The sequence below is a fragment of the Miscanthus floridulus genome, chromosome 17 (assembly GCF_019320115.1).
Source record: "Miscanthus floridulus cultivar M001 chromosome 17, ASM1932011v1, whole genome shotgun sequence".
In the NCBI taxonomy this organism is placed as follows: Eukaryota; Viridiplantae; Streptophyta; class Magnoliopsida; order Poales; family Poaceae; genus Miscanthus; species Miscanthus floridulus.
In genome coordinates this window covers 87,664,444-87,687,320 of record NC_089596.1, presented here as the reverse complement: position 1 = coordinate 87,687,320, position 22,877 = coordinate 87,664,444, and the positions used below count along the sequence as shown (strand labels likewise).

The following is a 22,877-nucleotide window of genomic DNA, read 5'->3' as shown; positions in this document are numbered from 1 at the left end:
CTACTGTATCATATTTTGTTCGGGAAGCCTTTTGACATAGTAGACATGATGTTCGAGGAGATGGAAAACAATCACATGCACACATCTAAGAGAATGCCATATGCCCCATACATAATGTTACTAATTAACAGTGTGACTAAGGAGAAATTTGTACCCGAGAGTGGAGGAAATAAATGTGTAGAGCACGAAAAGTACAAAATGGAGTCAAATTCGAATAAAAAACAAATGAATCGAAGAGCTTCAAAGTCCAAATCGCCTGTACCATTGAAAAAGTCCAAATCGATGTGTATACCATTGATGATCACTTGATCTGTAGAAGCCTTGAGGATGAATGGATGTCTTCCAGAGACCAGAGTGCATATAGGTTCTGTGTTCTTTCATTTGCATAAGCTATCCTTTCAGCCGTTACTTTTTAAATTACTGATGCATATACCATTTGGACTTTTTCCATTGAGCAGCAATATGTAGAAGAAATGTTGGAAGAGGAAGCTGCTGAAGATGCTTGGCAAATAATTTTTCACAAAAGGATGACGTCTTTGCATAGGCTCAGATTGATAGGCCCCCTTCCCGACGCCATGCTAGCCCTCCACTTGACGCCCCAATCACAGTACTAGGTGTTCTCTGGGTTGCTACTTTTGCTTTGTTTGTAGGGGGTGACACTGAATTACTGATCCCTTGTGTAATTACTCTGAAATTTGTGAACTGATGACCTGCGATCTACGGTTAAAAACTTATCATTTATCAAGTATTATCTATTTCTATGCAAAAATCTATCATGTTTGTTTCCTTGGTAAGATCCTTGTTTCTCTGAGGCGATTCCCCTTTACTGTGAAACATTCTTGTGTTTCGTGATACCTGGTGCGATCCTTGTTTATTCGCTAAGATTCCCCTTTTCTGTGTGGAATCCTACATTTTATCAAATGCACTTCTGAGAATTGTGATCACATTATCTGACAAATATTAAAAGAGACTAGTGTCTAATAATAGCTGTAAAGTAATTGAACCTTTGCATTTTAGCTGCACAGCCATTTTCATCAGTTCTTCCCAAATTGATTTCTGCAATTTGTTTGAACATAGTGACATTGGAACATTCTTTGTTCATTTACTATTACACCAGTTAAGATCAGTGAGGCTCAATCTTCTTTTCAGTAAATTTAGTATTTATTAATACCACAGCTAATTTGGCTTTGTCTCCTTAGGTGGCATAGCAGCCCTCCCTAGCCCAGCAGCCAGCAGCTCACGAGGACTCAAGACAAGAGACCAGAATAACTTGGACTGATGCTACCAAAATAACTTGGACGGAGGCGAGCATGGGGGCGGAGGCTGAGAAAGGCAGCACCGCAGCCAGCCCCTAGCGCGGCTGCCGGTAGCAGCATAGCAACTCACGACAAGCGGCAGCCGAGGGGTGGGGCAGGGATAGGGGCCACAGCCGCTAGTCACGACTCTACAGTCTACATACAGCGGGTCTCCATCCTCATTCCTCCACTCTCCATACTCCAATTTGGTCTTGGTTGCAAATATTGGTTTAGAGTTTACTGATTTGCAATGTATAGACCTACAGCCTGTGGGATCAAGACGGCGATCTGGAGCAGTCCGTATGTCTTCAGATTTGGTAGGTTTGTTCATGTACCCAACTGCAGCTCTTCTTCGCATGAGTTGAGATCAGAAACATGAAACAACTTCAAACACTGATGGTTTCAAATCTATTTCATCAGCATTATACGAAGTTGGGGAAGCAAATTTGCCTGAAGATGGTACCAAAGAAATTGGTTGGCTTGGGCCTTCACTCCCTACTCTCTGTATTAACCTGTCGTGGGCAAATATGGTAGTATTCTTATATCTAGTTGAAGCAATATGCTAGGTTTCCTTGATGTGTCTATTTTTTTATGTAGTTCGTCTGACTTGTTCGGGACCTCATGTGAGACTTTTCTGTTAGGATCGTTACCCAGGTACCATTCTTATTTAATATCAGTTAGGGTCTGTTTGGATGTAGAAATTGGAGGTAGTGGAAATGAATTGGATACTAATACCAAATCTGCCTTATATTGGAAATGGCCTACAATACAAAATCTTTTTCCAGGCTCCAATATCTACATCCAAACGGGGTGTTATATGCAATATGTCATGGACTCTGATTTCCTTGGTCTCGTTATTGATTATGCAGTCAGTTTGGCTTGTTTGAGGCCTCAAGTGAGATGGACCTGTTTGATGTAAGAAGTCCAATTTTATTTTGCACAATGATATTTACTTTTAGCATATGCTGAAAATCTTCATTACTTCATTATAGGACCTATCTATTATGCTTCTCCCTCCTGGGGATGACCTCAGTGATGCAAGGTACGTGGACAGATTTGACTATGGTGAGTCATCTGCTAGCTGGATCGGTAAACAAAGTGAGCAGGGCAGGCGACTCCAACTACTTGTCAATGAGATTGAATTGATGCAAGTGCATTTTGAGTTATGTGAGCAGGAACTCTACCAAAAGTCGAAAAAGTGGAGTTCATGTCGGCTGCACCTACAGAAAATGATAGAAAAAATTCATATTGTGTGGACTAATTTGATATCTTAGAAGTCAGTACTTTCATGCATCCTTAATCCGATGTTGTAATAAACAAGCATACAACACATGGATGTTGCTTTGATAATGTGTGCAGCCCACCTATGCGCCAAGTGCTTTTTTAATGTTGGGCTTGTATTGCTTGTGCGGATTAATTTGATATCTTACAAGTCAGTACTTTTAATGTATATTTCGTAATCATGCTTTGTTGGAGTGTTAGCTTGCCATTCTCATAGACTCATACCAACCAGCCTGCTGCTGGTGGAATGAAGCGAGCTTGGAGGAGTTCAAGCTACAAGCTAAGGTATGTAATTATTTTTGTTCTTTTGGCGTAGTTTTTCTTTCTAATCCTTTTGTATCAATCTGAGACATGTTCATATCACATCTTTTGAATACCTGGTTGATAGAATGGATGGTGAGATGCTGGATAGAATTCTTCATAATTCCACATCCAGTGGAAACCTCAGTCTACAAAACATGCTCACTTGATCGCCATCAAGGCGAACCCATCCATGGTCATGGTCTATGTGGAATTCTGCAGAATTTTGCTTTTGATGGGCCTGCATTTGGGGAAGTCAATGTTGAAGCACAACGTGCAGGAGCTGTGTGATGATTGTTCTTGCAAGCTCTCTAGGTCAGTAACTTAATACCTTTGCATTCGTTTTTTTGTTGATCTCCTCCCAGTGATGATTTTTGGCGAGCAACATTGTTTTTGCCCTTTTTGTTGTTGTACAGTGAAATTTTTGGCGAGCAACTCTTTTGTTTTTTAGACTTTATTGGCCTTTCATGTTGTTGTATAGCCTTTTCTGTTGAATGTTTTTTTACATCCCTACCCCTAGTGGACTAATTTCTTTTACATCCCTACCCCTAGCTCCCTATAGCCATCCCCCGTACATTGATAGGACCTGGGTACTAATGCAGCACCCCAGAGCCTATAGACTTTCTCCACACCCTTGAAATTACACACCACCCGAAGCTTGCAGACTTTCTCCACACCCGCACACAACTTTGCTTGAGGTTTGGACTAGATGAACTTTTTGTAGGAACTGAAAAGAATAAGGAGCTTGTAAATCTGAAGTGCTTAATTATGATGAAGTCAGTTTTCCATTATTGTGTGCACTAAGCATTTGGATTGTATTGTACAGTAAACATTTGTAGTCATGTTTAAAATTTGACCAATTATATATAAAGCATTTTGTCATATAGATTCTTGTTTTGGTACCAATTCTCCCTTCTGGATCTGTGCTCAGAAGTATATCTGCAATCAAAATGCAATGTTCAGCTTTTTATTTCTCTCTTTTGTAGGTTGCTGAACATGGGGAGTGGCTGCATGATGCTTTAGATACTTGGGCTCAAATGTGGGAATTGGACAGACATTAGACTTTGGAGCGTCACCAAGGTAGCCAGAGTTCTGCTAGTACTGAAGTGTCATTGTTTCTGAGTACTTATGTACTGTCAGCTCCTGAAGGAGAATCTAGTGGTACTTATGTACTGTCAGCTCCTGAAGGAGAAGCTATGGAAGAAGATCCACAAGCTTATACGTGTCATTCCCTATGGCATGGAAAGCACATACGCTTTGAAGATTCTCAATCTCCTCCTACTTGTCATTCCCGGTGGAATGGAACTCACTTGCGCTTCCGTGATGAGCCTATTGAAGAAGCTGAAGAGCCTAAGCCTATTGAAGAAGCTGAACATCCTATGGAAGCAGATCCTCATGCAGATCCTCCTCATGCTCCATACTGGAATGGAATTCACAATCAAGTTTATGGGGGCTTCCAGTAATTGCAACAATGGTGAGTAGTTGACAGTGGCTTGTGGTTGGTTGATGATGGATGGTTGATAACTATTGTCCAACTTGTGCTAGTAGTAGTGAACTTGTGGGCAGTGGCCGCTGGCCACTAGCCAGTACTATTGTATGATTGAGTTGCTTGAACAATGCCTTTAGTAATGTTTTCTCTAATGTTATTAGAGAATCAGTATTCTCTATGGTATAATGTTGTCTTATTCAATCTACCTTGCTTGCATGTGGTGATGGCGATATGCTATGTTCGTGTGCTTGATGATTGGCGGATCGCGTTCAGTTGTAAAAAAAACACGAATCCTAGTGTAAAAAATACGAATCCAAGTGTAAAAAACACGAATTCGATTCACCAAAACAGGAATCCGTGTATTTCAAACACGAATCTGTGTCACCAAAACAAGGGGAAAGAATAAGAAATGAGCCCAACAGACCACCCATACAGAAGAAATGAGCCCAACAGACCCATCACCTTCTTCCTAGACCCACTAGGTTGTTGGCCCGACCCACTTGATCGCCGCGCGCTCAACTCTAGGCCTCCGCTCCCCATTCCCTATTCCCCAATCCCTAACCCTAATTGCTCAGCGGCGAGCAGCCACCGGCAGCGCTCGAATCCACCTCACTTTGCTGTCGAGGTACGTCCAATCACCAATGCCACTCAGATGCTTGCTGGTGTTAGTTCACGAGTATGTCTTGTACTTATTTTTTTTGTCTTAACTTGCTAGATTGTCTTAGTTCAGTGATCATTTGTGTCCATTGCTTCCTTTTAAATTTTGTCTCTCTGTGTATTTCACTTTATATTACTGACCAGTAATTTGGTAGCCAGTTGTGAAAGAATAGTCCATGAGTTTCAGTTTGAGTTGATCAAGGTTGCCCAAGCAGCATTTCAGCTACATGGGGAACCACAGCAATGGGCTAATGGGCTTGCTCAGTGTGTTTACTACTAATAAGAGATAGGTTTTAGAGCAGAAATTACTGACTTAACTTCCAGTAGATGCAAATGCCACCTTGATATGTCTTTGCTCAGGAGAAAAATGAAGATTTGTTTCCATCTAGAAGTCTTGCTTAAGCAGTCCTAAGTCTTTATTCTTTTCTTTTCTACTTCCTCTGAATATGCTCCAGCAAATTGCCAGCACCGCCATATCTACATCGCCACTATGTAATGTAGATAAAGCTTTTTCCAACAAGGTATTCCGAAGGAAGCCAACTCTCTCGGATTACCAGTACAGTCTAGTGACAGATTGCTGGTTTGCTTAGTGAGTGGTTAAATGGTTCAAGAGGTCCACTCGTAGCTTTTTCCAACAAGGTTCTCCTGATGAGATGTTTGTCATGCTGCTGTTTCTATGTTTCTATGAATGATTAATCTAGCATGTGATAGTACTTTATTTGTTAGTTTATGCCTCAGCTCATGCATGGCTTGATAATTGGCCGATATTCATTGTATCAGGAGATGCCCTTTACTAAATAGGTGGGTTGGCTTCACACTTTGTTCCGTCATTCGGACAAATGAGGTATTGAATAAATACTATAAAGCAATAATTTCAGCAAATTTTCAAGATCGTCATGCTTATTATGTCTGTGATTTGGAAATTAAAAGTACACTGAGTGAAAAAGATGATCCCATTGAGTCCATTGGGAACACCGAGGATGTAGATCATGCCAAAACAATCCAACTACTTAAGGAGAAGATTCGAGAGCTGCAACTTAGTCTTTTGCAGCAAAACCATGCAACAAGGTTAGTGTTCCTACTGCATATTATTGATCAATTTTCTAGTGCATTATGATTTTCTTAACCTGTTTATATCAGTCAGTCAGGAATTTCAAATGAAGTGGAGGGCCAGTATGGTTCCATAGAGCCCATGTGGGACACCAAAAAGGAAACAACATTAGTCAACCATGCAGCGATCCCAGATCCTTGCTCCAAGATTGTACTATTTGAACATCATGAAAAGATGACTCAAGAAGCGACACAAAAGCTAAAAGGGAAAGAAGTGCAGGGCCAATATGGTTCCACCAGCAAGGAAACACCATTACTCAAGCATGCATCGATCCAAGATACTAGCTCCCAGAATGCTGAGTCAACAGATATCCTGACTGTTAAGCAAGAAGTCAAGCATGCAGCGATCCCTGATACTTGCTCCTAGAATACTGAGTCATCGAATATCCTGATTGTTAAGCAAGGCATGCTAATCCAGCGTCTTGAAGAGAAGGTGAGTGAAATGAAACATAAGTTGAGAAGGATGGACCAGGTCATACATGAGCTTAAATTTGAGTATCAGGAAACACTAACAATGTTGAGTGTTGCCAGGGTACATACATGTGGCTTATATATATACATAAATAAAACTACTGTATTTCTGTGCCGCTAAAAGCTCCTCTCCTTAATCCCTGAATTATGTAAACTCTTGGACCTCTGATTCGAAACTGCTTAACCAACTTTTTTTTGTAGGATTTCTTTAACTATTTTGTACCCACTGAAGCAGCTGCAAATGCTATCATTTCATTCTTGTTAGAAAAAGATGATATTGTTCAGAAGATGCATCACATGAAGGTTTGTGAAATGAATTTGTGACTGTTTGTCTATACCAATCAGTCCCAATTCTTATTTTTTTTCTTGTTCCAGGCTTTCTTCAGCTATTTTGTTCCTCCTGGCCATTTGAAGTCTATGGGAAGGTTGTAACTGAAGTTTTGTTATTCTAAAGGAACTTCGTAATGTTTCCTAATATTTATTTGTCCTGTTAGGTTGTAGTTGGCTGAAGCTACTGTTGTCTCAACTTTGGAGTCCCTTCCAAAACATGACAAGCCCATTGTTCACTTTTATTGGTGGTGCTGGTCCATTGTTCTAGCTTCACCCCATCAGGTGCAGGTGGAGCTACCAAACATTTTAGAGTTTCTCTAGGCCGGGAGTATGCATGAAATTTTACTGATATGAGTACAACCTTCTTAAGGTGTTATATGCACCTAAGGACTAGCACACTATGTTGTCACTTTAGGCACTTTTTATGTATTATTTGTTTCTTCTTATGAACCATTGAACCGTACTGTATGAGATCGTCAAAATGCTAGCAAATCTTAATGACAAATGTTGAGATCCAATTTATGTTTTGTATTTTGTTCATGAAAGTTGTAGCTTTGTTATTTTTATTCATGAGCTAGAAAGATAAACCCAAGGTATTTACATGTAGTGGTACTTTTAATTTGAGCTCTATCATACAAAGGTAACAAGAATTGTTGGTCTAAAACATGGATTTCAAGTAGAAAATAGGAATTTCTCTAGGAAACAAGGACCTTAAGAATGAAACAAGAATTTATTGAAGAAAACCAGGTTAGTACGGAAGAACAAGAATTTTGGATCCAAAACAAGGAGTTTACGATATTTCTGCATGAAACAAGGATCGTGGTAAACAAGAATTACACCCTTTTCCTATATATTTTCTATGTGAAATCCATGTTTCTGACCAATAATTATTGTTACCTTTGTACTAACCTAGTTTTATTTAGCAAATTCTTTTATTATGGTGGACCACCATAACTTAGGAGTTGGTGGGATCAGACGTAGACCGGCACTTTGATTGAGATCAATGAAAATACTTCAGTGAATTCATGGTGGACCACCCTAAACCTTTGTACTAACCGCGAGTTGCTTGCCCAGGCTAGCTCACTAGGCCCAGAATCAAAGTATTAGGTATTCATTTCTCAAAAAGAAAGTACTAGGTATTCAAAAATGATTTGAAGGTCGACTGGTGTATGAGAACTACACCAGTTGATATGGTGAAATCTCGCGTACGAGTGGAGCCAGGCGGAGGGGGTCTATTTGGCCCTGGGAGGACAGGCTAAGGGGGGGATGATGCTAAACACCAAAATGGGCTCCAGGGAGCTCAAGGGCTGGCTCGGGCCACCCTTTCAAACACGCCCAAAATTCCTCTTGAATGAGCAAAACAGAATCTTCCTCTGGCCTGGTTTAAGGCCATCAACCATTGAAGGTGTTGATCGTTGTAGATCCACCATTGAGAAGAGTATCAGCTCTTTGTTGATGAAATCACTATATTTGACTTCTTTCTCACGTTGGTCAATGTATGTTCCAGGCTGAAAATCAGTTTGCACATTTAGTGTTGATCCAGCATAAACAAACAATGCCGAACTGGGAAAAGTTGCAAGAGCTAACCTGAAAATTTGTAAGCCACTGTTTCCTATCAGCAATCCATTTCTTGTTGAATGCTAACTCAATATGATTGTCATCTTGGTCATCTAACCAGACAAAATCTTTTTTGTGTTTTTTAATATCTTCAAAGTACTCCTGGCCCTCTTTGGCTATGCTTGTTCCCAACCCCTGTACCAATAATGATCCATTTAAATGATTAACAACATAAGAATGTTGTCATCCTTAGCAAATGCCCACAGAATTGAAAAGAAACTTAGAAAAGCAAACACAAGCAACAAATCAGTAAAAGAAAAACAAAAGGAACTAGAAGGGACAAGCAGACCTTGTAGTATTTTATAGTCCATGAACTTGCACTTGCTCCTAAAGTCGTTCTCCATTCTTCATACTCTGGCATTTTGTAAAATGATTTCATAGTTTTACCTTTGGTTGCCTGGACAAGTGAATTCCCAGGTGCAAACTAGTATAGGATCAAGAATAAAAGTTGAAAATACATAAAATATGTCCATAATCCCAACTGTTATCTACCTTGATAATTGGAGTGATGAACTCAACCAAGAAAGATTTAACTTTAAGAAGAGACGGCCAGAAGGAGTGGATGAAGTTGATCAACAACCCTTTGATATGGGAACCATCATGATCCTAAATTTTGGTTGTCAAAGCATGAGCAAACAAAACTTGAGTTTGATTAGTTGATAAACAATTAGAGATGTTGTATGCCAAACCTGATCTGTCATTATCATGAGATGGCCATATCTCAAACCTTTGGCACTTTCATACTGCTTTCCATGCTGCAAACCAAGGATTTGCTTTATGTGCTGAATTTCAGCATTGTCCATTATTTGCTTGTGGTTTGCCTCTCTGAAATTCAACAATTTTCCCCTGAGGGGAAATACACCAAAGTAATCTCTCCCTACAACAGCTATGCTAGACATCTGCAGGGGCAGATCTCAGCATTTCAGTTCAATAGGTAAACCCATTATGAATGATCAGATATAACCCACAATTTTTTTTGTTTAGTGACATCACCAAAACTTCATGTTTGTAGAAAATTAATACAAAATTTTAGATATTAGGTCTGTCGTAGTTAGCACTCTTCATATACAGGCTGACACCAAAGGTTGTAATCATCAATCAGGTACAAAATAGGAATCTTGACTGCTAGGAGAGGCACATTACCATAAAAGGGAGCGACTCTTGGATTAAGATATCGTGAATCGACCATGATAGCACTTCTTCCTCAAGATTTTGTTTAGGTTTGTGCAGCATTTCAAGGGGGGGTGGCCAATGCGGTAGGTTGCCAGCAAGTAGGACCATCCCGGTATAAACTGGGCCCTATGTGAAGTGGACGGCTCGGTGGAGCTGCGGCAACGCGGGATGGCAAAGGGGAGGTGGCCGGCGTCGTAGAGGTTGCAAATTGCCGACGCGGTGGAAGCTGCTGCAACGGGGGACGACAAGGTGGAGAGGTTTGGGGCTAGTATGTGGTATTGGTCCGATTTGGCTCACGGCGCAGAGCTGGTCCATTTTGGCTCACGGCGCAGAGCTGGTCCGTTTTGGCTCACGGTGCAGAGCTGGTCCGTAGAGAACCAAATTCGATCCATAAACATTGAATTAGATGGAAAAGAGTGAACCAGACCAACTTCCCTAATTCAAGCAATTGTTCACATACCAACTACGCCAACATTCAGACTAACTTCAATTGTTCGACACATACCAACTATGCCAACATTCAGACCAAGTTCAACAAGTTGACACCACAAGACAAACAGGATTACAGACCAAGTTCAATTGTTCGACCAACAGGCAGGCAGATGCACCAACAGGCATAAAAAATAGCACCAGCGAAGCATCATAGCTCAACACTTCCAACAGCAACATACTACCCAGAGACTGGGATGATTCTAGTTCAAAGACAGTGCCATCAATGTTAAACGAGTCTGACCAAAGTCTGAAACTACTCAAGCTCTCATCTTGTCCCGCAACTGTCGTCCCCATGATGATTCATTCTTCTGATGAAACACGACGTACTCTAGAACTAACATCATGTAGTCAGTACACCTTGACTGCAAAGAGGAATAACAAAGAGAGATTAGACAGCATTTCACAGCTGGCAAAAAAAAGAATCAAGCCAGAACACACTAACCATTTCAGTAATCTCCATGGACATACTACCATTGTAGCTCTCCAGGAAGCTCATTGCAGGTAGTATGAAGTTGGCAGGGGTTCCCATAACTTCAACAGGTTGAGGTTCCCACTTCACAATATCTACACTTTCGTCCTCTCTTCATAATTGTTCACACAAAATATGATGTATTTACCATCATGAAGGATCGGAAGAAACATCTGGAAAAACAAGCATATCGAATTTTTTTTGTAGATAAGTAAATTAAGGGGAATTCAAAATCTGATATACGCAAGTGAAAATCAAAATCTGCTGTATGCAAGTGAAATTCAAACTCTTACCAAAAAACTCTGTGGGAAGGGTTTGATTGCAACTCCTCGGCATATCTCTTTAACTTCATCTTTATTCTCCACAAAGAGGGACTAATGTCAAGGCAAAATAAACATCAAATTAATTTCCTAATAGAGAACATCAAACTAGTTTCAAGTGGAAAACATACTGAGGTCATTGTTGGGAAAAATAGCCTTCTCCGTGTCTCTGCTTTCTTCTTTGTAATCCTCATTAGTTGTATGTGTGCGTCCTCATCAAACTTTATGCAATGGATGAATGCATTGAGGGCTTCCTAGCTTGTGGAATCTCTCAATGAGGAAACTAATTGAGCTTGCATAATTGAGACACCATTGATAGTTACAATCGGCTCATCCCTGTCATTGTCCCAATTCAAAAGATGAGGAGGATTGGGTTAGAAGATAATTTCATGAAGGATCAAAATAAGTCTTCAGAGACTTACCCCGTGAGCTCAGTGTCTGAGAAAATAATACCATGTAAACTTTCACTTCTGCTTCCCCGTGGCTTTGTGTATTGGATAACATTAGTGACGGGTATGCGGTTTTTGTTTTTGATCTGACCAGGTTTGTCAGCTATTGGCTGCTGATCTTTCAAGGTCTTTTTGGTAACTTTGGACAAGGGCATAAGACTGTTGACTTTTCGATTTTGACCTTTGTCAGCTTTTAGCTTCTGACTTTTTGAGGTCTTTTTGGTAGCTTCAGCTTCGGCAGATTTTTCGCTTATGACTTGTCGAGGGCCTTGTGTCATCTTTAGGTTCGTCAGATTTTTTATTTCTCAAGGCCCTGCTAGCAGTTTTATTCTGTCTCAAAGGAGGTGAGCTGCCTGTTGGGTGAGTACGTGGAACAATCTGATTTTTATCAGCTCCATGCTTTGGTGGCTCCAAACAAGGAGAACTGCAAATTGAGTCTTCTAGTTCTGTACCCAAGCTTATGTTCAGAGAACTATCAGGCTATTTCTCCGGAGAAGTCAAGACTTGGTCTCTGGGGCACGGCTTCTTCTTGTTGGCTGGATGATACAATAAGTCGACCGCCAATTTTTTGCGGTACCTAAAGACCATGTCCTGTATTTTTAAGGTAAAACTAAGAACTTATTTGGCATTTACAAATCTAAGTAAAACACAAGACATGGAACTAACCTCATCAATCTCATACACGTCATCCTTCCCATAGTATATCATGTGAAGCATTAAACGGTATCCGCAATCATAACTGCAAGATCAATTCAATAATATAAGAAGTAAAATATTTTTGCAAGATTAATGCAAGACTTTTTTTATTAAATTAGAGGATTTACGTGTTTTTCTGTGTTTTGACGGGCAACTGTGAAAGAGGCCATTTCCTAGCACATATGCCAAGCTTAGCCAAGTATGTGTGCAGATTTGCAACCACTTGCTCTACATGGCTCTTTGCAATGTCAGGCAATGAGTCCAACCAATCAAAAGATTGTCCAATATTTACCACAATGAGAGAGAAATGGCTTTCATGGTATATGGGGACAAATATCTACAAAAAAGAAGAAGAAAGTGATCATGCCATCCAACTGGTCATCCTAGAATAAATCTGAACCTATTAAAAATAACAAAACAGAAAAAAACCAACCAGCTTGGCAGTCTTTATCGTTTTTTGGTTAAGCTGAAGTGCCAGATTTTTAGAAGTTCCACCTACCAACTCAGTCTAGATTCGAAGAGAGGTAAAAGGTTAGCATGAATACTCATCATAACACCAAAAGAATATTGGTTTCATGAAAGAATGTACTTACAACACTTTCCTGCTTAAGATAAATGTGGTCATGATATTGATGGTTCCATATTGAACATTGAGTATGAAGTATAAATGAGCTCATCTGCCCTTCTGGTTGGAAGGCATCAACAAAAATATCTTCTTGTATGGTATGGTTGTTGATGTCCAGGACAGTTTTGTTACGGTCATATGAATTGATCTTTGATATGACATGCTCATGATACAATTTATCCACTTGAGGGAATTTCCTCACTTCAGTGACTTCACTCACTTTAGTCAGGCATGCTGCGGCTTTTGACTTAAGAACAGTGACTTCCTTCAGTGATATCAAGCATGATGAAACTCTTGACTTAAAATCATCATCTGGAGCGAATGTCTTCATATCAGTAAGTAAACCCTTCAAATTTTCGATTACTGGGAGGTCCACCTCCGCCACCGTAGGCAATGATCTAGAAGTACAGTCCACAGTTGACATGCCTGTTGACATGCCTCGAGATAGTAGGGAGTCCATTTCACTTGAGGAGTCATTACAATACCTTGTGCTCTCATCATAGCATGTATGCTCTATCGGTTTCAACTAAAAAGGTAAATTGAACATATCTAATAAGAGGTATGAAAACCACTGTAAGAATAAGAAGGTTTTGTGCAATGACATAGCCTCCAAAAGATATATAAATACATGTGCTTTTGCAAATTAACTAAATAGTGGTAAGAGCATTATGTATTTAAAGATTAGTTCGTGTGCTTAAGATACAAGAATCCAAAGGAAAATTGTGCTTTTCCAAATTAACTAAATACATACAAAGATTAGTTGGGCAAAAGATGAAAACCGTTTTTTAAAGGTTTTGGGCAATGACAATATGACATAGCCTCCAAATTAACTAAAACATACAAAGATTAGCCATTAAATAATATTACTATTGTCCAAAACCTTCTAAATAACAGTATCTATCTAGATCTACAAATTACTTCTTTTGCCCAAAACCTACCTCTTCACACGAGTAAAACTTAGCAACATGCCTTGTACTTACCTTAAACTTGTCATATGTAACCTTGCCATTTCTGCACCGCTTAGCTCCAGCAATCTTATCCAACAAAAACTTAATATTGTATTGATTTATTCGAGGACAGGTTTTGCTGTCCTCCTCTTTCTCCTTTTTCTCAGGCAGTAACATGTTGTCGACAATGTATGTCTGCCAACCAGAATATGTTCAGAACATGGCTCTAATAAATTAACAAAAAAGCACAATGAAAAAAAGTAAGAGGTAGATGCTTACCAGGAGCATGATAGTACAACCATGGATAGTCCTTCTCTTCTTTTTCTCTGGTGGCAACTTCTCAAGCGCAATCATTTTTTCTTCCCAATCAAGGATAGCACTCCTAAAATTTTCATAGACCACAACACACCAGTCAAAGTCATTAATGATGGCCATGTCCTTAGTGTACATCACTGCATGTACATTGACATGCTTGGAAGTCGTAGGCAGCAGAAATTTTGTAATTAGTATAAGAAAAAAACATTTGATCTTCAACTTTCTGTCCTCAGTTTTTCCCATTATGTCCATTAAATTCTCCATTGACAAATCTTCACCCCTTCTCAGACCAAGCTCATTACGCAACTCAAGAAATTCTTTATGTTGCTGCATTTTGTAAGACAGTGGGCAATTCTTGCCACGTGGTAGTCCGAGAAGCTGAAATATCACTTCAGGTGTGATGTATAAAATCACACCTTGTCGAATATGTATTGCAATTCAGCCATTTTCGAGGACTGCTTCGCTGACAAAAGAATCTCTAGCTTGCCGTTTAGAAATATTTCCCATCTTCAGTTTCAGAAAGGTTTCAAACCCGAGCCTCCTTACCTCATCATGATCTGTGCCATCAAGCAATTTCAGCACATCCATCACATCCTGAGGTGAACAAGCAATCTCGCAACCAAGACCACCTTCATCCTCACTCTCATCTTCTGATGACCCCCTTGGCATTTGGAGTATCGACTCCTTTTTAGGCTGGGTTCTCTATATCTATTTCCCTATAAAAAACAATGGTGAAACAGTGACCAGCAAATATATGCACTATTTTTAGCATGAGGTCATTAAGCATACCTCATTAAATGATACAGAAACATAAGATGTCTCCGATCCCCGTTGGGATTTGGAGTGTTGCCTCTTCTTTCTGTAGGGTTCTTCGTCCTCATTAACTGCTAGAGAAACATGTGATGACCCCCCTTGGCATTTGGAGTATCGACTCCTTTTTGGGGCTCTGTATCTATTTCCCTATAAAAAACAATGGTCTCTTAATAGCAACATATTTCCTGATGATGGAAGCAACATGCATGGTGGAGAGCAGATATACATTTTGTGTATCCCAATGGATCATTGATTCCAAAAAAATGACCCATGTGCAATAACAGTTAACATCGATGCATATATATTTCATATAGTAGTATAAATGGAAAAAATGACATGTTTATTAATTTCAGCAAACTACTACATTGAAGAATCAATTTATCATGACCGTGATCAGCAAATATATGCACTATTTTCAGCATGACTTCATTAAGCATACCTCATTATCTGCTACATGTGATGTCTCCGATCCCCGTTGGGATTTGGAGTGTTGCCTCTTCTTTATGTAGGGTCCTTCGTCGTTTTTTCTCTATAAAAAAAACAATGGTGAAACAGGGAAATCACAACCAGAATTTTAGACTTCTCCTAGTGAGCAAGTGTAGTATCTCTTAATAGCAACCTATTTCCTGATGATGGAAGCAACATGCATGGTGGAGCACAGATATACATTTTGTTTATCCCAATGGACCATTGATTCCAAAAAAAATGACACATGTGGAATAACAGTTAACACCGGTGCATATATATTTCATATAGTAGTATAAATGGAAAAAATGACATGTTTATTAATTTTTGCAAACTACTATATTGAAGAATCAATTTATCTTGACTGTGATCATCATCATCGTATATCTCGAGTGACAATGTTTGATGTTTGAATGGTAACCAATAACTCTCTACATATATTTCATATCAAGGTAGCATGATGGCTCTAATCCATTGTTTTTGGAGATTTATGGAACACGCCAATACACAACAAAGGAGAAGCTCAGCGTGCATCTTCCTGCTAGGTGCATGTTCTAACAATAATAGGAAACAGAACTTGTCGTTGCATGGCAGCTGGATCAATCGTAGCTCCAACAAACAAACACCAGAGCATGTGAACATGCCCTCAGCTAGCTAGCAGCAGCAGTGAAGAAATTAAAACAAACATCTGCATCCTCTAAACATAATACATCTGAGCCATTATTCCCAATGATTATGCAACCCCCATCATGTTATTATTTATATACTTATGTCTTTCTCTTAACATCCCCATCATGGTAGGAATAGAAGGCGCTAGAGTTCGTTAAGCATACTTCCTCAAATGATTGAGAATCATGTGAAGTCTCTGACTCATCATCAAGTCCCATTCTATTTTAAAGTCAAAATCAAAATCAAAATCAAAATCAAATCCAGGGGTATGCCAAAAAAAAGGTGCGAACCTTGGGGTCACGATGGCCTGGAGTGCGGCGGCGACCCTAGGTGACGACGGCCTAGAGTGCGGCGGTGACCCGGAGTGACTACGGCGCGCTGGGTTTGCAATTGTGGGCAAGCCCGTGCGCAGCCGAGGACGGGGGACAAGAAGCTCGCCAAACGCGGAGTCAAGCTCTAGGTCGACAATGGGGAAGGGCTCTAGGTCTAGGTCGACGATGACGCCTGCGACGGAGTAGAAGGTGAGTAGAAGGTGAGCACTGAGTAGCCTGCAATGTCTTCTTTTCTTTTTATCTTTTTTTTAATTGAGAGGATGTTGATTTTATCTGTAGAGTTCTTGTTTGTTAAAACAAATGTGTTTTCATCACAGAAATGATGAAGATAACCGGGGGACAAGGCAGGGGGTAAATATGTGCCGAACTACTGATGCAGCCGGTGACGGCATTTCAGCTTGTCACGAGCCTAGATAACTACCGGCGGCACGCCGGCGGGATTGAGCTCGGCGGTGGAGTCTCGGGTGGGATTGGATTTTTTTTCTTTTTTCAGCGGATGGTGAGATTGGAAGGATGCTTTGTTTCTTCATTCTAGACATCCCCTTCCAAATACAGTTGCAGACTCGAGCTCAGCCCATATATACATACACGGCCCAAGGCCCAACTGCACTATACTAATGCTGATGTAATAATACTAGCGAGCAAAATAAGTTGCATTGCATTTTTCAACCAGAATTATTGTTCATCAGGTCCACAGAGACATCACCAAATAAAACAAAGATTTTACTAGAGTCTCTAAGGATGGATAGTGCATCCCCGTCACTCCATCAGAGAGTTGGCCATACAAATTGGTCTCTAACTCCAACTGGAGATTAGCCACAGCAATGAGTTAATTCCAAACTACAAACCAAGCAAAATAAGCTAATAGAGTACAAGCTAGCAGAAACAACAATAGTAGGGGCAACACTTCTACTTAAAACTGCTCCCTGGAGATGATACTTGTTTTCTATCTAACCTTTTTGAAGAAAAAAGTACTCCTATTTGGGTGTAGCCCCCCGAGCCTCTTGCTGTTTGGCACAAAAGAGCTGGAGGGTCTTCTCTTGAAATTGCTCTGATTCCTCATCGAAGGGCTCCTAAGCATATACCCGGGTTCTTTGTCAAAAAGAGCTCGGATATAGCTATGTCCGGGTTCTTTTTGTCACGTGGCCTTGAAGTGGTCTGTCTTGAAGTCTTCTGAGTGATGTGCGCTTTTTTAAAGGAAAAAGTGCACTCACTAAGTGTAGCCCCCGAGCCACTTGCTATTTGGAACAAAAAGTTGGAGGGTCTTGAATCTTATGTTGTTTGAAAAACTGCTGTCTTGAGGAAGTCTTCTGAGTGATGTGCGCTTTTTTAAAGGAAAAGTGCACTCTCTGAGTATAGCCCCCGAGCCTCTTGCTATTTGAAACAAAAAGTTGGAGGGTCTTGAATCTGAGTTGTTCAAATGACTGAAAGCCTTTCCTATTGCAGCCCCCGAGTGTATACCTAGGTTCTTTTATCCGAAAAGAACTTGGATACAAGTTCTTGGCATGTTCTCTAGTAGTCTGCTGTTGTCAGATGTAGTTGTATGGTGGTGATTGATAGTAAATGTTGTTTGTTCACGAGTTGTATAGTGTTGGTATATTCTTCCGAATATGCTCGTTCTTGAGTACTGCTCCTTCACGTCTGAGTCCTCTTTCATTGAATTCTATCTTTTCACTGTGTCCTTTGTTAGGTTTGTTCTGTTGGTGCTCCCGGTCCATGTGCACCTCTTCTTTGGCCTATATATATCCTCCTTGTGTGTTGTTTTGATTCATCGAGCATTTTGTTGCGTGGTCTGAAATCTCCGTAGTCTTGAATGTGGTAGTTTGTGAAGTAGAGCAGCCTCTGGGCATATTTTGCAGTTCTTGTGTATCTTGCCGTAGCTGGAGTTAGTCTTGTGATAGGGATTAGAGGTAGGCTAATCCCGCAGCAGCATTGTACTTGGAAATATGTGACGGTAGTCAGAGGGAGTCTTGTGATGTGGGATACGTTCCTTCATCTGGCAGTTCTGGGTTGATCCTCGTCGCTTGCCCTGAGACTGTCCGGTGTAGATCAACGCCATATCTAGCATCACATCAGACTTGAGTAGATAGATGCCTGTCGGCCTTCTCTGCTCCATGTTGTCCTGCCGTGCTGTTGATTTCCGCCATGGATGCACTGCGTCTGTCCTTTGAAGAAAACGGTGAAGCCGAGTGCGGTTTGTTCTACTGAGTAGCAATTTGGAACACGTAGTCGTTATAGAGCCTAGCTATGTCCAGGTTCCTATTTGCTACCTTGCTTGTCATAGTACCAAGTTCGTTGGGTCTTGTAAGATGTGTAATCTTCTATTTTTTGAAACCATTTATAATGGAAAGAATCTTGTCTTCTAAGTTGTCATTCTTTATTCTACTAATGTCCTGGTTGTTTATGATATTCCCGAGTTCTTTCTATAAGGACTAGGTTGTTGCGTTTCTTGTGAGGTAACCCTTCGTTGCTTCATGGTTGATGAGTTCTTTTTGTAGTAATATGATAACTCTGCCGTGGTGCTGGATGGATAAGTCTAAAATCTGCCCGTTGAACCGTACCATTGTGTGGATTTGTGCCGTCCATCATTTTAGTTGTGTCAGTAAATGGATCGTTGCGTCCTCATGCCGTGTTAAAATGGGCCTGGTGGGCCGCGTTTTTACTGGTGTAAAATCTATTTAAGGGCCTTTCCTCTTCTTTTTCTTTACTGCCCTGATTTTCCCTTGAAACCCTAGTCTTCAAACTTCCACCGCCGCCATTGTTGTCGTCATCTGAGTGCCACTGTCCGAATCATCATTGCCTCCTAGTTCTTTATTGCTCCCACTAGTATATGGGTAGGAAGAAATCAGTGAGCAAGTCCCAAGCAGCCTTTGTAGACGAGGAGGCATCACTTTCCGTGATTGAGAATCAAGAGTTTATGGCCATGAGGGCTGCTCAGAAGATTTGGCCGGCTCCGACAACGACTGAATATCAACTTCACGAGCTTGTTAGTGATGGTCTGATTCAGAGCAAGGATATTGCTGATTGGAGAGCTCTAGGCGAGCATCGGGTCCCTACTCCAGGTCCTGGTGAGATTATTCTTTTCATCTCCTTTATCCGTGTCGGACTCTGCCTTCCTGCTTCTGCTTTTCTTCACCGATTTCTCAGCTATTTTGGGATTAGCCTTAACCATCTTGCTCCCAATGCTATCCTTCATCTTTCTGTTTTCATTCATCTTTGTGAAACTTTCCTTGGAATTCCTCCTTCTCTTTCTCTCTTTCGTTACTTCTTTTGTCTGAAGCCACAACCCTGCCGTGATGACACCAATGTTCTTGGTGGTTGCGGGATTTAGTTTTGCTAGGGTCTTAAGAGCAAATTCTTTGACTATGACCTAGTGATTCTGTGAGGGATTGGCGTGCTGACTGGTTTTATGCCGCCAATTTGATTCCTCCTCTTTCTGTTCATTCTGGATCTGGTCCCTTGGTTAATGACCGATGGGAAAAGAATCCTGTGACGACGGCTGAGGTCCAGGTGATCAAGCCATTTCTTGAGAGGATTTGTACTCTGAAACAGCAAGGCTTGACCAGCTTCGGGATTATTTCTAGTTTTCTTCACCGCCGAGTTCAACCTCTAAAGGAGTGAGAAAATTACGGTTTTGAGTACTCTGGGGTGGAGGATCCTTCTTGTATGGTCCCTGCCCTTGAGTTGACTGATGAGGAGGTGCTCGAGCGTCTTCAGAAGATGTTGAAAGGAGTAAGCGTCGTCCCGCTTGCTGTCCTTGAGTACAGTGCTAACAACCCGCCCCCTGCTGTGAGTTGTTCTTTTCTTATGCGGGTACTTTTGTGTGTCTTTTGTTGTATCCACTTTTTATTTAATCTTCCTTGTCTTATTATTTTACTCTTTTATAGGAATTGGGGCATAATTTTGCTGATCTGATTCCCCTTGATGATTGCCCTACAAATGTGGAGGCTAGGGATAGTCTTGCTAGGGCATCCTTGACCAGTAAGTTTCAAACCACCACAATATTTCCTGGCATTTCTTCCGCAAACCTTGATGTATATGTAGAGTATGTTCCTCGTCCAGTTCCTCGAGATCCTCGTACTGTTGGAAAGAGGGGGCGAGTGGATAGTTCTTCTTCTACTCTATTCACTGCCAAGAAGTCTCGCTAGTCGAGTACTCGTCCAGGTACTACAGTTGTAGCTAGCATGCTCTTAGGTGAGCATATTAATATGCTCTGTCCTTTTGTTGTTTGTTTTTATCTTTGGCCGAGTACTTTTGTCCTTTTTCAGCTGGTGCTATGGTGGCCTTGGTCGAGAGTGAGGAAGAAGAGGATGATGATGCCGCCCTTGTTACTCATCGGTGAGTTGTTTTCTTGTTTTCCTATTGTTGAACCCCTCTTTTTGTTTTGACTTTGGTTTTGTTCTCTTGTAGTAAGCGGTCATCGGGTTTGAGTTCTTCTGGGGCTCCAGTACCGGCCACGCCACTCCTATCGCAGGGTGGCGGTGATGTTTTTGCCGCTATAGTTCCCCCTCTTAGGTCCTCTGTTGGTTTTCTGAAGAAGAGGGTAGCTGAGTGAGTGATTCCTTATTATGCTTCTTTGCTTCTGTTTTCTTTTTCCTAACTCATATTCTTATCGTTGAGTTTTCTTATCATCTTGCAGACCCTCGCCTTCTCTTACTCCTCAGCCACCCTCTTGTCAGTCCTCTGGTGCGCCCCCGCATACTGAGTCAAAGGACTCAGAAAGTATGGTCGGTGAGGTGGCTGTGAGGGAGACAGGGCCCCTGGTGATCATGCTGCTTCGGATCTGCTAACTCTGGGGGTGACCATGGCCGTGGGGGTGGATCCATCTGAGGAGGTAGCCGGGGCTTCCCAGGATATGGCCCTGGTTTTGCCTTCTTTGCCTGCGCTGGCTTCTCCTTCTGCCTCTCTTGGTACCGGTGCTCTGCGTTTGGATGATGATGTGTTGAATCAATTTGATGCTACTCATCGGTTGTTAGAGCTAACCGCTGCCTAGGGAAACTTGGTGACCTTTGCGACTTCTTTTGGGGAAAAGCTCTAGGTAAGTTTTTCTGAAGTTCTTTCTTTGGATGTTGGTCTTTCTTCTGTCCTTATATCTTGTTTGTCTCTCTCTCTCTTTGCTCAGTCTTTTTCTTGTGATCAAACCTGCTTCTTTTCTCGTCTAAAACTAAGAAAAAATTGTCTTCTGAGGTGAGTACCCTAAAGGCAGAGCTTGACCTCTATCGGGCTGAGTTGGAGACCGAGCGTTAGACGCATCAGAAGGAGGAGAAGGCTCTCCATGCTCAGGTGGTTGAGGTAGAAAAGTAGAGGGATGTAGCTACCCAGGAGGCCTTGAAAAATGTGGAGGCCATGAAGAAAGAGTGCACTGGTATTGAGAATTCTTTTTCGTTTCCTTTTGTATTCAAATTTCCCTTTTTGCTGACTTGTTTTTTGTTGCTTGGTCTAGCTCTTCGAGTTGAAAAGCAGAAGCTCTCAGAGGGTATCGAGAAGATGAAGACACTTGTTCATACTAACCACAATAGGGCTAAGGAGGTAATTACTCGAGCTGGAGAAGAACTCACGCTTGCTAAGTTGATTAGGCGTGGAGCTGACAGGGATCTTGTGCAGGCCCAAAAAACTGTCGAAGTCTTGACTAGCAAGTTAGCGACGGCTACTGAGAATTGGAATGCTTTGTGGAAATCTTTTCGGTTAGTAGCCAACCTTCTCTGGACTCCAGCAGATGATGGTCAACCTTGGGCTCAGTTTATTCCCCAAGTGCCGACCCATTTCTAGGAGTTCATGAAGAGGTGCGCTCAACTATGTACCAGAAATGTTCTTGCCTAGGTCCAGGTTCTTTCTCTGGAGTTTCCTTTGTCTAAGGTTGCTGATGAAGCTGAGAGTTAAGAATATCTGGATGCTGTTGAGAAGGTGGAGCCTGAGGTTGAAGATTTAGCCAGGAGGATTGTTGATAATCTTAACATTGATATTTCTTCTCCTGATGACAATGCTTGATGTAATTGACCTTTGTACTCCAGCTTCTGTAATAGAACACTATACTTCTTTTTGAATGAAGATTCTTTATTTTTTGTTGATGTCTTCTTTGCCTGTGTTTCTTTGTCTTGTAAACAACCCAGTTTAGGTAAATCGTTGTCTTGACAAACTTTCTTGATCTGTTGAGTGCTTTTCTGGCTTTCGTTTGTGCCATGTAAACAACTCGGTATATGTAGATCGTTGTCTTGACAGACTTCCTTGATTTGTTGAGTGCTTGTCTGGCTTTCATCTGTGACTTGTAAACAACTCGGTATAGATCATTGTCTTAACAAACTTTGTGTTCTTGTTAGTACTAAAAAGACTTAGGACCGGCGATCTCGAGTATCTTCAGCTTCTTCTTTTTGGCTTAACTCGAGATGTGGTCAGCATCTGGTCCTTTCCTTGGTTGCAAAAACATCCTAGGATCGACAAGCCCCCGAGCACTTCATGGTTGAGTTTTGGAAGCCTCGTCTTGTTCCTTTAGGTCCTGCCGAGTAGGAACAAGCGTCGTCTGAGTGCTTTCCTGAGCGAAACCGTGTAGCGCTTCTTGGGATCT

General features: G+C 41.2%; 1 protein-coding gene across 4 annotated transcripts; it reads right to left on the bottom strand.

Moving 5' to 3' along the window:
- Positions 1-10,164: 10,164 nt before the first annotated feature.
- LOC136518302 (uncharacterized) lies at positions 10,165-16,548 on the bottom strand. Of its 4 annotated transcripts, none has more exons than XM_066511953.1 (15): positions 16,274-16,548; positions 15,289-15,378; positions 14,826-14,996; positions 14,001-14,752; positions 13,755-13,916; positions 12,743-13,300; positions 12,583-12,657; positions 12,278-12,486; positions 12,120-12,192; positions 11,906-12,044; positions 11,427-11,806; positions 11,136-11,340; positions 10,978-11,058; positions 10,658-10,857; positions 10,165-10,577 (listed from the first exon to the last, which is right to left on the bottom strand). In XM_066511953.1, exons 4-10 carry the CDS (start codon positions 14,367-14,369, stop codon positions 11,934-11,936), a joined length of 1,557 nt encoding a protein of 518 aa, XP_066368050.1. In that variant the 5' UTR covers positions 14,370-14,752; positions 14,826-14,996; positions 15,289-15,378; positions 16,274-16,548; the 3' UTR covers positions 10,165-10,577; positions 10,658-10,857; positions 10,978-11,058; positions 11,136-11,340; positions 11,427-11,806; positions 11,906-11,933. The 4 variants fall into 4 exon arrangements, with proteins under 4 accessions (XP_066368050.1, XP_066368052.1, XP_066368049.1 ...); XM_066511955.1 differs by having other exon boundaries at positions 11,427-12,044; positions 14,001-14,103; positions 14,583-14,752; XM_066511952.1 differs by having other exon boundaries at positions 11,427-12,044.
- Positions 16,549-22,877: the final 6,329 nt, after the last annotated feature.

Bases quoted from the DNA above. Each gene is read 5' to 3' on its own strand.
- LOC136518302 (XM_066511952.1), bottom strand. From the start codon at position 14,369: ATGCAGCAACATAAAGAATTTCTTGAGTTGCGTAATGAGCTTGGTCTG. The intron at 13,301-13,754 runs GTAAGTACAAGG...TTACCTTTTTAG, and splicing joins TTACATATGACAAGTTTAAG to TTGAAACCGATAGAGCATAC. The intron at 12,487-12,582 runs GTTGGTTTTTTT...TCTTTTTTGTAG, and splicing joins CGATAAAGACTGCCAAGCTG to ATATTTGTCCCCATATACCA.